The sequence below is a fragment of the Ostrea edulis genome, chromosome 9 (genome assembly GCF_947568905.1).
Source record: "Ostrea edulis chromosome 9, xbOstEdul1.1, whole genome shotgun sequence".
NCBI classification, from domain to species: Eukaryota; Metazoa; Mollusca; class Bivalvia; order Ostreida; family Ostreidae; genus Ostrea; species Ostrea edulis.
In genome coordinates, this window is record NC_079172.1 from 9,440,366 (window position 1) to 9,455,686 (window position 15,321).

Below are 15,321 nucleotides of genomic sequence, written 5' to 3' on the forward strand. Positions count from 1 at the left end.
CTTAAACTTGTGGTGTATTTAATTGCTGAATCCGGAATTACTAAGTCTCGGGTGATTTTGAACCCATGGATTATAATTTACAGAGGCAAAATTATTCTAAATTGATATAGTTCATAAGCATTAACTTTTCAGACACAGGCCTCTTTTGTAAATAAACACCTCGATTTTTTTTAACATGATTCGATGCAAAACGTAACAAACTTAAAAGCGTGATTCGCATGAAACTGACGTATACTTTTTCTTAAAACAAAGACCCGTTTTGTGAGTGTTTGTATGTATGGGGCGTTTTCGCACAATAAATGCCAAATATTTGCTCAAGCGATAAAATCACAAAATTCTTCCAAATGGGAATGATAAAGATATTCAGTCTTTAGGCAAAAGACTCCCATTGATATTCTGGGTTTCTTTGCTCCATTTTGCAATGTTCTGATATTGAAAGCAAAAGAAATTTGATTAATATTATGAAAATTCTTTATCAAACAGAAAATGAGGACTTCACCAGAGGCGCTCGATTCATGGTTTAATAACACGGAAAGAAACCAAATATTTGCAAGCCATGGATTTTTTTGTATTTCCCTTAAGAGTGCTATAGCATTGATTAGTTCCCCTTCTAAGCCGTATCAATTACAAATAAATGCTATACTTGAGGTAATAGACATGTTTTGTTTCGATCCACAGGCAAACTTATTGGAAAATGATATTTTCACAATTCAGCTGATTTTATTTCATTTGCTGGGTTCAAAGATATTTATATATTTTTGAAGTTTGCTTGGATACCTATAATATATCGAACGATTTTACTGTAAAACATTCATTATCTGCAATGTATGTACCAATTCTGCAATATACATTTCAACATGATACAATATGATGAGTTAATTAATGAACAGTGAATTTGAATTAGCAATTAAGAACACGTGTGATAATAAGTCAAACAAAAATACAAACAGTGTCTCTGAAATTAATATTAAGACATGTTTATACGATAGAAATTCTAGGCGATTAGAATCTTAACATCAATCAATTTGCGTACCATCAGCAACTGATTCGACAAAACACTGTAGTAAAGCAATATATATTATAAAAATCCGAAATTCTTCTACAATATGCATCATTCAATCAGGAAATTAACCTTTCAAATATCCCTGTTTACTTTATAAATGGTCGTCGACTTTGGCGTAGAATACGGACATTTATCTTGGCATCGGTCTATATTATGCTGAAATAACTCGCATATTTACATGCGATACATGTTAATAATATATGATAACTGGGTGCTGTAAAGAGATTGGTTGTTCTGCGGTAGTTAAGTGGGATATTTCTAAGAACTTGACGTTTAGATCTCTTCTGTTCTGACACATGACTTGATTCCATTCAAATTTGTTTACGGCATAGCGGGATCTTAAGGAGGTTTTGCTACGTTTTCAAGAGAATGAACTGACATTGTTTCAATCACCTCGGGGGATGTCTGAAGAGTTCGGTGTGTCATTTCAGAATGAAACTGACAGAAGAAGGTGTTTCCCCTCTAGTACAATTGTAAACACACTTAAACAAGCGAACACAAGGGCACTTTGCTTGTGTAAAGATTTTCTGGTATTTCTCTATGTAAACAATGAAAACGTAAACACTAGTAACTGTTTCTACTATTTCTGTTTTGAATGTCAACAAATGTTGCAGTCGTGCTAAATTTTTGAATAATTTGTACCCATATAATGTATTGTGCAAGAGTTCTTTGCAGATTATGCCAGAGAGAGAGAGAGGGGGGGGGGGGGGGAGAGGGAGGTTACATGGATCACAAGCGGCTGTTACATTAATCACAAGATAGCTTATTCCGTATACTAATAATTTGTAAATGTACATTGAATGCTATCTGCAGTTGCATGAGGTTTCTCAGACGTCGTGGATACGGATCCTCGCGCGGAAAGGTCGATGTAGTAATTGTCTTGCCTGTCACCAGTCAGTCATTAGAGAACTGAATGCTCTCTACTCTCTAATCCGATAAGATCTTACCAATTTTCTTCAAATATAGTGCACACAAGCTAACGTATAATCAAAGGATAACGAATTTATCACACAGCCCTTGAACCCATGGAAGTTCGTTTAACTTACTAAATTCTTTGACTCGTGAAAAAAAAAAAAAAGGTTTTTTTTCTTGACTTTAAATCACTGAACTTAGCTAATTTAATTAACGTTACTACACATTTTCTTTTGAAGTATTTTGAATATATATCAATAATTTGATCATTACATAATTGAATAATTCCGAGTTTTCTGATTGGCTGAGAAACAAGAAAAATGTGTATTCACCTCCACGTGACATCAAGGGGAATATGATATTCGATTTTTCCAACACCGGACAAAAATAAATCGATAATCCTCTAATACATACGATTGGTTTTTAAATGATTTGGTCGCCCCTTGAAAACGTGCGTCTCTGATCACTTTCAACAAGGTCTTTCAAACTAGCTGTTAAAAAAGATGACCGACCGGGTATTACATGTATTTCAAATTTCTAGTAGCAGGTTTCGATCTTTTAAAATGTTCAATTATGCCATAAAGCAATAACTGACATTTTCTCGGTCAATACAATGTCGACTAGAGAAGTACAATATTTACCTCGTCCTTGGAGCTAGATCATCGTATTGACCTAAAACAAATGTTGATAATGGTGGTAAGTAGTAAGGTGGTATATGCTTATCAAGGCAAATATGTATGGACATCTGACAAAATGTACAACAGCTTATATAATCCTAATTTATAGGACAGTGTTTGGTTATACATGTATCGTGTATATTTCCTTCCTTGTAATGCGTGGTATACCTGTCGTGGTAACCTACTTGATTGTAATGCGTGGTGTCGTGGTAACCTACTTGATTGTAATGCGTGGTATACCTGTCGTGGTAACCTACTTGATTGTAATGCGTGGTATACCTGTCGTGGTAACCTACTTGATTGTAATGCGTGGTATACCTGTCGCGGTAACCTACTTGATTGTAATGCGTGGTATCCCTGTCGCGGTACCCTACTTGATTGTAATGCGTGGTATACCTGTCGTGGTAACCTACTTGATTGTAATGTGTGGTATACCTGTCGTGGTAACCTACTTGATTGTAATGCGTGGTATACCTGTCGCGGTAACCTACTTGATTGTAATGCCTGGTATCCCTGTCGCGGTACCCTACTTGATTGTAATGCGTGGTATACCTGTCGTGGTAACCTACTTGATTGTAATGCGTGGTATACCTGTCACGGTAACCTACTTGATTGTAATGCGTAGTATACCTGTCGCGGTAACCTACTTGATTGTAATGCGTGGTATACCTGTCGCGGTAACCTACTTGATTGTAATGCGTGGTATAACTTGTCGCGGTAACCTACTTGATTGTAATGCGTGGTATACCTGTCGCGGTAACCTACTTGATTGTAATGCATGGTATACCTGTCGCGGTAACCTACTTGATTGTAATGCGTGGTATACCTGTCGCGGTAACCTACTTGATTGTAATGCGTGGTATACCTGTCGCGGTAACCTACTTGATTGTAATGCGTGGTGTCGCGGTAACCTACTTGATTGTAATGCGTGGTGTCGCGGTAACCTACTTGATTGTAATGCGTGGTATACCTGTCGCGGTAACCTACTTGATTGTAATGCGTGGTGTCGCGGTAACCTACTTGATTGTAATGCGTGGTGTCGCGGTAACCTACTTGATTGTAATGCGTGGTGTCGTGGTAACCTACTTGATTGTAATGCGTGGTACACCTGTCACGGTAACCTACTTGATTGTAATGCGTGGTATACCTGTCGCGGTAACCTAGAAATTAGGGCGTCGCTTCAGGAGGTATGCTGGTGGGAAGCGTCGCAGTTCAAAATCAAGCTAGTTCATTACACCAAGACTTGCACTTTTTATGACACTATGTCACAATATGGTGATCTAAATGTTTTGTGAAATTACATACATATTTCTATCTCTCTTACCGTAGCTCACTGGATAAAGTATCGGGTTAGTGACCTACAGATCCCGAGTTCAAATCCGCCAGAATCTTTTGTTAATATCTATATATTGAAATAAAGTTTTGAAAAACGTGTTTTATGCCCCCAAAATCCAAGATTCAGGGCATATGATTTTTGACCTGTCCATCTGTCTGTTGTTCGTCCGTCTGTCTGTGGCAAAAAGTTTAAAATTGGTCGTATCTTTTTCACCATAAGAGGTAGACCTTCATATTAGGCATGTGTATTTCTTGTGGCAAAATATTTCCATTGACACCAAAATCTTTGACCTGCTGACCTACTTTTAGAAAATTCGAATATGTCATATCTTTCAAATCGTAAGAGGTACTTATTTTATATTATTATGAGAGGATATTTCCAACGATACCAGATTTCTTGACCTTGATCATTGATTTAATTTTTGGACATTTTCGAAAAAAAATTAACCTTGGTCATATCTTTTACAAAATAAGAGGTACATCTCGACTTACTTTTAAAAAAAAAAATCTAATATAAGCCATATCCAATGGCACAATTCATATTCAGCATGTTAATTTCTTGTAAGAACACCTTTCTATTGATACCAAATTTGATACCTTAAAATTGACCTCTGACCTACTTTGAAAATTATTCACTTAATGAGTTCCACTTTGTTGTAATCCGAAGGCATCAGTATTTCACAAATACATCTTGCTAAATTAAAAATTGCATATTGCCTGCCTTTTTTTACATACATGTGTATACTTATAACATATCATAATATGTTTCATAATTAAATAATTTCGTGCTGCGTTCAGAAACTCTTTCAAGGTGTAATGACCTACCCAAAGAGAATCATTATATGGCTGAAAGATAAGAGGATTTGCAAGGTCTTTGTGAATTGAAAATAACATTAAGTGTTTTTTTCAAATATGAATTATCTTTGAATGCCAAAACACAAAACTGTAATGAAATATGGAGAATTTGGCAGATTTTCTTTATTGATATACAATATGTACATTAAAGTCCATTTGATAATAAACTGGACAAAACTTTATTTTTCGTCTATTTTTATACACATGAAGGCAATAATAATGTGTGCAAACTAAAGGTAGAAGACAACCTTGCTATTTCAAGAATAAAGTACATAAAACACCTTCACTGAATTTGATATTGTATGCTATGTTTAGTAGATTTTCAATTACAGTCAAGAGGATTCTTCTTGAGGAAAGCTTTGGTTGGTTATCAATAAATGTAGCCGTACAGTGTATACAGTTTAGACACCAGATTCATGACTTTGTTTCCCGGATGGTGCATACAATGCAAGAACCAATGTACAACACAAATATATATATAAATACCTTATGTGTTCAAAGGTTTAGTAATAAATGGTCAAATTATTGTGCTTTAAAAAAAAAAGTCTACGAGTGTATATAAAAAAAGAATATTATTTAATGCATGTACTTGAAATGTACATTTCATGGTCATGTCAATAATTTTCCCTACATTTATGAGAATAAAAGAAATTACCATCATGATTTGTCTAACGAGACTTCGCATTGTACTGCAAGGACGCTGTGAATACAATAAACTGTGTAGTCAAACCACCTCAAGATGTTCTGAAACTGGCATATCTTAAGTAGTGCATGCAATAACTAGAATAACGATCTAAATTTGGCTTTCCATTTAATCATTTGCTTAAAAGAAAATGGAAGGTGATTAGCTTTGAAGTATTCATCTCTGAGAGACATAACAGTGTTAGAGAAACCGTTATTTCTTGTAAAATTTGGGTATTCTTGTAGGTGATTAGATAACTAGCGGAAACGCTCCCGGTACTGCATCACAAGTTCAGTCTAAATTATGATTTCATAGGGCATCTTGTATTCCAAAGGCCTCATAAAATGAATCTAAAAGGGGTCGTTTTCTTCTTTGGTCTTTATACGTAATGTAACATTTAAGTTTTCCATTAGTGGATTAGATACGAGGGGAAAATGCAAGTCTGAGAATTGGTTGATGTAAAACTTTAATGAGAACGCCTAGAGTGGATGACCGTATGGGAGATAAACGACGTTAATGCGTATTTTGTAGACTTCACAAGATTGACAGTTTCCCTCTCTATACAATACGTAATGGCTTGTAGATTTCCACGTCAAAATCAAAGATGATTCGCAAGACTCTTAACACACATGACAAATTTTCAAACCGAATTCTTTATCGATTATGCTGTAAATAAAGATGCATGGCGTGTGTCCCGTTTGAAAATTAATTAATGAAGTTCAACGTTTAATCTTTTATGAGTCCATTTGACCTTTTCACAAGATCAAACGGGGTGCCCACAGGAAAAAAAATCTTTAAATAAACATACTAAATTTCTACTTCGTAAAGTCACAGTTTTCAACATTAAATAAACCACTGTCTAATAACGATTATCTTGTGTTTATTCCCATAGGAAGATATTGTACATACATGTACATTTTGTACTTCGGCAACTCTTACAAATTATTCCCCCGGTTTTACAACGTCTGAGCAATACGTCACCCTCCAGGACAATCACAGTTAAGGGAAATGATTATATAATCTTTAAAAACTTTTAAACTTCTAAAGCATTAAGTGGTCTCTCGAGTAAACATTTTATTTTTCTGAAGCACACACTGAAATTGATTTGTTTATTTATTATTACTGTAAATCGTAAATTCGTTTTTTCCCCCTTAACATATCTCCGTTTATACAAACCACTTCTCAAACAAGATCATTTAAAATGAAACTAGGCGTGACAAATGAATAACTAAAGAATCTGTAAGATTTTAAATTGATTTAATTTCACAATTCCATCTGTCCTGTTCAATTTCATGTACGCCTTGGGTATATTCACAGGGATCTACATCTGAAATTTACAAGACCATTCTTATTTTTAAGATTTAGTGGCCTAAACCGTAAAGTGCATTCTACATAGTGTAATATACATGTACATCTATATTCTATTTACATGTACAGTGTCTGAAAGTCGTCAATGCAGTACAATAAAACGGTGGTTGTATGTCGAACAAGCAATGATTTAAGGTGAATCTGTGGTATTATATCGTCATACTAAGGTCTTTTACAAATTTAGAATCGAAATTGCACATATTTTGAACTATGTTTCATATATCTGAATGTCTAATTTGAAGTACTTACAAGCTTGTGTTTGGTATTATTTCAGAATGGACCGACACCACGCCCTTTGCCGTTATGGTCTTCGTCCATGGAGAATCGTATGAAATAGGAACCGGAAATGCTTATGACGGAAGTGTTTTAGCGAGTTATGGGGACGTGATAGTCATCACCATTAATTACAGATTGGGTGTCCTTGGTACGTACGTGAGGGATTTTTTTATGTACCAATTTAAATGGTGACATACATGTACCATCAACACACCTATTACAATTTGTTTATTAATATGTTTCAATACCATTTTATTTCAAAGAAATGTTTTCTACAGCAACCAAGGCATGTCATTTCTCATCTCGTTAACTAAAACATCGAATCAAATTTATTTGTTTCCTTTCATCGCAACCCATTGTGCTTTTAAAAGATGACATCCGCGCAATGGCATATCAAATGAACGATTTGAAAATACATTATTAAATCCCTGGTCTTTTATTCTACCATATTAATACATTATAACTGGGGGGGTAATGAACACATTTGGTGAATACCTCTCTCATCATTACGCCCCGTGGGAATCCGGGTTAGAATAGGTCCCCAGTACCTGGTACTCCTTGCTTGTCGTAAGAGGCGACTAAATGTGTCGGCCCTTTGGATGAGACCGCAAAAACTGAGGTCCCGTGTCACAGCAGGTGTGGCACGATAAAGATCCCTCCCTGCTCAAAGGTCATAAGCGCCGAGCATAGGCCGAAATTTTGCAGCCCTTCACCGGCAGTGGTGACGTCTCCGTACGAGTGAAATATTCTCTAGAGGGACGTTAAACAATATTTAAACAATCTTATCATTACTATACTAGTTGAGATACTATCAATTGATTTATTGATTGTATATTGTTTAATCTTTCACTCAAATGTAGACGTCGAGGTAATATTAAACGTCCCAGAGTACAGAAAGCGGACTCCTTTGATACTCTGGGTTTGTGGTTTATTTTACTTCTGGATGTTGGAGGGTAGCTGTTAAAATATTATTCCAAGCTTAAAAATCCTAATTCAAACTTAACGCGGTTTATATACTTTTGGGACTTTGTGGACACAAGTCCAACAGCCTATGAAGTTTTCTGCCCCAATCTTTCTCATTAAGATGTAGCTCTTTAGAGGGTTCTTTTTCAGCGGGGGGATTGCAGTTCCCCAGTGTGGCACAGGGTAACTAGTTTAGTTAATATTTAAACAGAAGTATATTGGGAATGTGAGGGTTACCATCAATTCACTGCAGTACATCTTCTGCAATCATCGAGATATTTAAAAAAAACAAAACAAAAAAAACGTATAATTAGATATTTTTAGGAGAGCAGATATTTATGTCCTTATTATTACTGAGCTTGAGAAGTTTCGAGGTTACAAAATCATATCATACACCGGGCAATACCAGAAGAAGGTGACTACAGTTATTAATTAATTGAGACGTTCGTTCCTGAGATTTGCGCTAAAACTTGCGCATGTCTCGCCAATTTTAGAATGTTTATCAGAATTTATTTCAGCATGGTAGATAAATCGTTAACCTCTTACCGCATCAAAAAAAATATAATCAAGTATGTTGCACTGCATACATTGTACGGTATTTGAAAGGGACTACATTTTGCAGCGGAAAGCTTTTGAAGACTTAAGGAACTAAGCTAAACAGATGCACATCATGTCCCTGGATAAAATCTACAAAAGAGAGAATAAAAGAACTGATTAATGAAAGGCGTGAAAACGTTTTGAGTCCGAGCAATTTATCACAGTCGGTTAAGCAACCAAACGACTTTTCAAATTTAGCCTAATAATTCGAATTACATGTAGCATTCCGGAAACCGCAGTATGACAGACAGACAATCAGACCCATATAATCAGTTTGTTTTCGAGTGTAAGAATAGTACGATTATACAGGCTTCGTGTCCAACAAGTTTGTTCTTTGACGAACAATGCTAAATGTAGTAAAAAAAAAATAAATACATCTTTTTCTATACCCATGTCCACTGTATGTAAGTGAGGACGTCTGACAATGGCTAGGAGGAAAAACACACAAATATTATACTATCGTAGTTATAGGGACACCTACAAAAGTTTATTTAACACCCTCTTTCGATATGAAAACAATTGTTTTTGAAAAAATTCAATACCATTAGGGGCATGTTTCCACGCCATGTGTCCCCACTAAATCCAACATCTTACATCAAATCCTTTCACTTTCTGTGCACCATGTTTGTAACTGTAACGACTATAGTGCACTTCTGTCCTCTCAATGCAGGTCAAATGGTTAAAATATGTTTTATCACCACCACCCACCCCCTCTCTCTAAAATCAGAAAGATGTTTTATCAAATGGCAGTGCATTTCGAAGAGGTAAATTGTCTTGTGTATGTGATTATATTGTGATTATATTGATGAATTATATTGATGTGATTATATTGATGGGATTATATTGATGTGATTATATTGATGTGATTATATTGATGAATTATATTGATGAATTATATTGATGAATTATAATGATGAATTCATATATGCAATAATCATTGATTATCAAATACAAAATTTATTGGCTGAAAAATTAACCATTTTGATATCTGAGTTATGACTTTAGAATTTTGTTTCTTGGTAGTTTTAAGTCCCATTCTAGAGCTGTTCACTATGTAGAGACGTCACCAGCTTCCGGTGAATTGCAATCAATCTTGATCTATGCTTAGCGTTTACGACTGTACCAGTGAGGGTTATTTATCGTACCAACACCTACGGTGACACGAAACCTTCAATTTTAAAGACCAAAACACCCGTCATTTTCACTTCTGATGCTGGGCATTTGTCGAAGGAACAGTCACTACTTAGGTTTGAGGCGGCGCCGGGATAAAAATGAGCGCCCTATCCACTAGGCTCCACAGCCAGGGGCGGATCCAGGAATCGCGGTGGGGGGGGGGGGGGCGCAACTGTACATTTGTATGAAAGAGGGGGTATGGGGGCCTCAAGGCGGCCCCCAGTGGGTCCAGCCACCAAATGCATCTGGATTTTAGATTTCATAGGGTTTGAAATATGTAGCCTACATTGTATGCAGTCATTTTTATTTTTCCCCAGTCATTTTTAATAAGGGGAAAATAATAAAAATGACACAAATTTATTGGATTTTTGGAAAAAGTGCAAGTTCTCCCAATAAAAGTTATATAATCAATTAAAAGATTTTGTCATTTATTTCTCTGAGAATGGAAGAAATTATTGCTTCTATTATCGTTTACATTTTTCTAAGCAAGACACCTCGATTTACATGCTGCGCCCCCTTAAATCCGTCACTGACAGCCGATTATATAATGGCTACCATTCTGCAGAGTTACTTACTTTCTGACCACTTTTATTTCATGATTAAGTTTTTCTCGCAGGTTTCCTGAATACTGGCCACAGCTCGGCGCAGGGAAATCAAGCTTTGATGGATATATTGGCCGTGTTACAGTGGGTTCAGGACAACATATCCGCATTCAACGGAGATCCTAAGAAAGTCACATTGTTTGGTCACGGCCACGGAGCTGCCCTGGTCAATATTCTGATGTTCTCCTCCCTCACAGAGAAAGGTAAATCATTGGTTTACTATGTTCCACCCTGTAAATGACCGGGGCATATAGTGTTGTTTTCCTGCATGAAAGGCGAAGATAAAGATCAGTGATCAATCTTACAACTCCTACAAACAATGCAAAATAGAGAGTTGGGCAAACACGGGACCCCTGGATATACCAGAGGTGGGATCAGGTGCACAGGAGGAACAAGCATCCCCTGTCGACCGGTCACACCCGCCGTGAGCCCTCTATTTTGATCAGGTAGACGGAGCCATCCATAGTCAAAATCAGTGTACCAAGAACGGCCTAACAATCGGTATGAAACACATCAGACAGTATTGACCCAATGATAGGTTACGTCCGTCTTTATCTTCTGATCGCCCATTTCGTTTTGTTTAAGCTCATTTCTTGATAAACATATAGGTGACATCCTCATAATATACACATACTGTAAACAACGCGGCGTAAACATAACAACAATGCATATATTTTGGACTCTGATTTTTCCATTTGACCTTGACCTCACATGTCTGATCCGCTGATGCCTTCATCAAATCTATAGATACGTTTTGGTTCTTCGTTTGAAGTCTTTCAGGCAGTGAAATGCCACGAATTTGACCAATACTAGGGTATCATGCCCATGTAGTAGTAGGGGTTCCTTATCGTGATGACGCCTACTGTGACACAAGACCTCGGTTAGTCCGTAAGACTCTGGCGAAGGAGCGGTCGCTATCAGTATTTTACCCAATGACAATTCTATTACATACAAAATCGAGAACAGCGACAGTACAGACCCCTGGAAACACCAGTGGTGAGATTAGGCGTCTAGGAGGATTATCCATCCCCAGTTTACAAGACGGTTAATTGATTATATATTGTTTAACGTCCCACTCGTGAATCTTACACTCATATAGAGACGTCACCATTGTCTGTAAAGGGCTACAAAATTTTGTCCTATGCTCGACGCTTACGGCCTTTGAATAGGGAGGGATCTTTATCGTGCCACACATGTGACACGAGGCCTCGGTTTTTGCTGTCTCATCAGAAGGTCCGCCCCCATGTAGTCGCCTCTTACGACAAGCAAGGGCTACTGAGGATCTATTCTAACCCGGATCCCCACGGGATGTACACAAATGATAGCTAACTCATACATAACACAGAGGTTACTAACAAGATCCTAGACAAATGGATCAGGAATAAAAATCGCCCACACATAATCTATGGAGAAGGGAAGCTTAAACTTTCACAATGGACACAAAAAGTTGCTTATCATTATGGTAACCTGTAATAGTAAAGGAGTTTGTACGATGTTGATATAGATATAGTACTGAGATACGCAGTTCTTGTATGGACTAGTTTGCTTGCACCCCATGCGTTCCATAAAAGCTGTAGATCTCCTACGTTGAATTTGATATTAAAAATTGTTACATGAACTTTACCTCAACACAACTCTTTTTTTATTTTGTTTGATTACGGTTTTGAGCCGAGGCAGCGATATCACAGCATGTATCGGCTTTAAAGAAAAATATTTATTTGTTTTTGACCAACACATATCTGTACAACATTAAACTTACTACACCTTGTGCACATATTCTTTTACCCTTCTGACCACCTACGGCAAGCCATTAATGTCTTATGAACATATCTCTACTTTACCCGGTGACTTCATATTGTCATACTGTGCCAAGTCTTATTTATACAATTCACTTTTTATGCAATTTTAGGAAAATATTTTCAAAGAGCAGTTATACAGAGTGGATCAGCCTTGAGTCCATGGGCGGTATCCTATGATGCTCACTCCTGCGCTCATTGGTTGGCCAGAAATGTCAACTGCTCCAGCTTCACGAATGACGTAGAAGGACTCACTAAGTGCCTCAAAAGTCGTAGTGCGCATGACCTCGTTAACAGCTCACCAGGTGCTCCGAAATATCATTCGTGTATGGCCCCGTCACCCAATCCCTACGGAGAAATATTCAAAAATTCAGTTGAAAACTTAATGAAGGAATCACATAATACTTTTACTACGGTACCTGTCATGTTTGGAGTCACGGGTAATGAAGCATATATGTATTTGAAGCAAAAAGAACTGACAGATGGAATCAGCGAACACAGGAAGTCACAGATAATTCGGACGTTTGTCCTGAACAACTTCCAGTATAATCGTCAAAAGATATATGAAATTTTGTATCATCAGTACACTTCGTGGGATACAGTACAAGACGATTTAACACGTAGAGACAATGTTCTGCAGCTTCTCAGCGACGGTTTATATGTGGCGCCGTTGATTAAAATGACTCAACAACATTCATTAAACACAGATACTTATTTCTACGCATTTACACATGCTACTGTGTCCGACACGGCGCAGTATCATAACTGGACCAGTGCTGTCCATGGGGATGAACTGGCATATATATTTGGGGCTCCTCTGATAGAGGGTGTGTCACCATTCTCCGACAAGTTTACCTTGCGGGAGAAGACACTCAGTGAAACTATGATGAGATACTGGACGAATTTTGCAAAGACTGGGTATTCCGTTACAGTATTTTCATTAGATTTTTTCAATAATATTGTTTTACAATCAGCTCTGAAGCCACATCATCGTGGTTAAGTGTAATTTGAACAATTATATTCTAATTAAATTGAACATTCTGCTTTAGGGACCCAAACAAACCTGATGGCGAGCAGACATTCGAACAGAAAATTAGGAGTGATCCTGGCTGGCCACAGTACAACAGGAATCAACAAAGATTTCTTCACTTTGGTAGAAAGTTATATTAAAGATTTTATAGTGTGCATACTTGGTGTATGTACCATTTTACATTTAATTTAAACTTCAGACTACTAAATATCTTAAAAACAAATGATGCACTGTATGCATAATTCACTGTGCACATTTATTTACAAAACAGCATGTATGCTGCCACTTGTATGCATTCATCAATTGTTCAAAACTAATAAGATAATGAAAAATAACATTATCTGTAAAAACGCAACAATCGCAGAGAGAACACAGTGCATTTCTTATAAAATTTGAATGGTTCTTTACAAATATTTCAGGTTCAAATACATCTGTATCGAGTCACTATAAAGGAAAACAATTATCGCTCTGGTTAGACCTCATTCCAAAGCTAAACAAACTGACAAAACCCAATCCGGATCCCAGAGAACATGACCTCACAGACCAAAACAACATGGCGACCTTTGATGAGCCCCACAGACTAATTACAAACTTCAAAAAGATTTTTCCACCTCACCCACCCATTCCACCCTCCCCACCCCCACTGGAACACGGAGGATACAATGTACCCGGAAACACAGAAAGCACCAACAAGGATAAAACCAAGCGTGACGATTCTCCGGGACAAATCAAACCCGCCGCTAAGACCAAGGCTAGCCAAGAGTCCACCCTTAGTAATTCTGTCCCCTTGAGTATAACTGTGGCAATTGGCTGTTCACTGTTATTCATCAATATATTGCTATTCTCTGCTGTTTATTACCAAAGACGAAGGATTCAGAGACTAAATCGAGAGGCGCTAGAGCAGGAACCGTGCGACCCAAATGATTTTCCTGAAGGAGGACACAAGTCTCTGAAAGAGGAAACTGTTATCAAAGAACCACCCGACCGTGACCCAAATGTTGAAAAGCATAGTAAACCTAATATTCAAAGTAATCCTTTATATACTGTGATAAGTAAAACTCCCAGTGACTTAGCCCCAGAATCGTCGCACGAATCTTTATCAACTGTATCGTGCGCATCTTCAGGCGTTAACCAAAGAATCGCTCTGAATAATAAATCTGGTCTTCAGCCCACACTACAGAAAGATGCGCCAGTGATACAGAGAGACGCTAATGTAGGAACTATTTCAAATTCCAAATATGCAGCCAATAATACAAAATCAAAAGACAAAATGAACAATGTTCGAAATTCGACAGCAACACACGATACGATAACTGTTGTTTGACAATGATTGAATGTATTTGTTCACACGTAGATCGAGTGATATCACAAAAAAGACAAAATAAAATCGACATTATTCCACTTTTCGTTATTTCATACAAAATTATGTTATGAAATGGGTAAATTTGAAATACAAAGTATTCCATTTTGAAATATTTTTGAAAATGTACAGATTGAATTATTTACCCATTATTTTGTAGTCATTGTACATTAAAACATTGCTTATTGTTGTTATCAGCTATATTTTGTATGCGTAGTAAAACTAAAATAACAAACTGAAGATCTATTTTACACTTGCTTACTCCCCTTATAACAGGGTTTCTGTAGAAAATATTTATACTGTTTTGCTCGTTCGTTCCTAAAGGCAGCTTAATGTTTGTATATTCCTGAGTCTATTTTCGAATGTGCATTAAATCCTTTATAAAGGACGTAATTCAGTTGAGCGAAAACTCAAGGTCAATGTCTGGGGATTTTTGTGTGCAAGATGTATCCAACTTGCATAAAAGAATGAGGTCATGGTCTTTTGTGGGGAATATCGTGTCTAATCTCAGGATTTTGAATACAGGATGCTTAATTGTACGTGGAAGTCTGAAACGAAATCCGGATTTTAATAAAGAATCTACTTATACTACAGAGGTGGTGTATGGTAGATCCAAAATGGCAGATAGTGAA

At 36.9% G+C, this 15,321-nt stretch overlaps 1 protein-coding gene across 5 annotated transcripts in view; it reads left to right on the forward strand.

The window, feature by feature from the left end:
* The window catches only part of LOC125659005 (neuroligin-4, X-linked-like), a 73,447-nt gene extending 58,518 nt beyond the window's left edge, over positions 1-14,929 (forward strand). For all 5 annotated transcript variants that reach the window (XM_048890490.2, XM_048890489.2, XM_048890491.2 and 2 more), the window contains exons 2-6: positions 7,167-7,316; positions 10,518-10,706; positions 12,413-13,217; positions 13,349-13,452; positions 13,749-14,929. In XM_048890490.2, coding sequence (XP_048746447.2) covers positions 7,167-7,316; positions 10,518-10,706; positions 12,413-13,217; positions 13,349-13,452; positions 13,749-14,653 — 2,153 coding nt within the window. In that variant the 3' untranslated portion in view covers positions 14,654-14,929. The remainder of the gene's footprint in view (positions 1-7,166; positions 7,317-10,517; positions 10,707-12,412; positions 13,218-13,348; positions 13,453-13,748) is intronic.
* Positions 14,930-15,321: the final 392 nt, after the last annotated feature.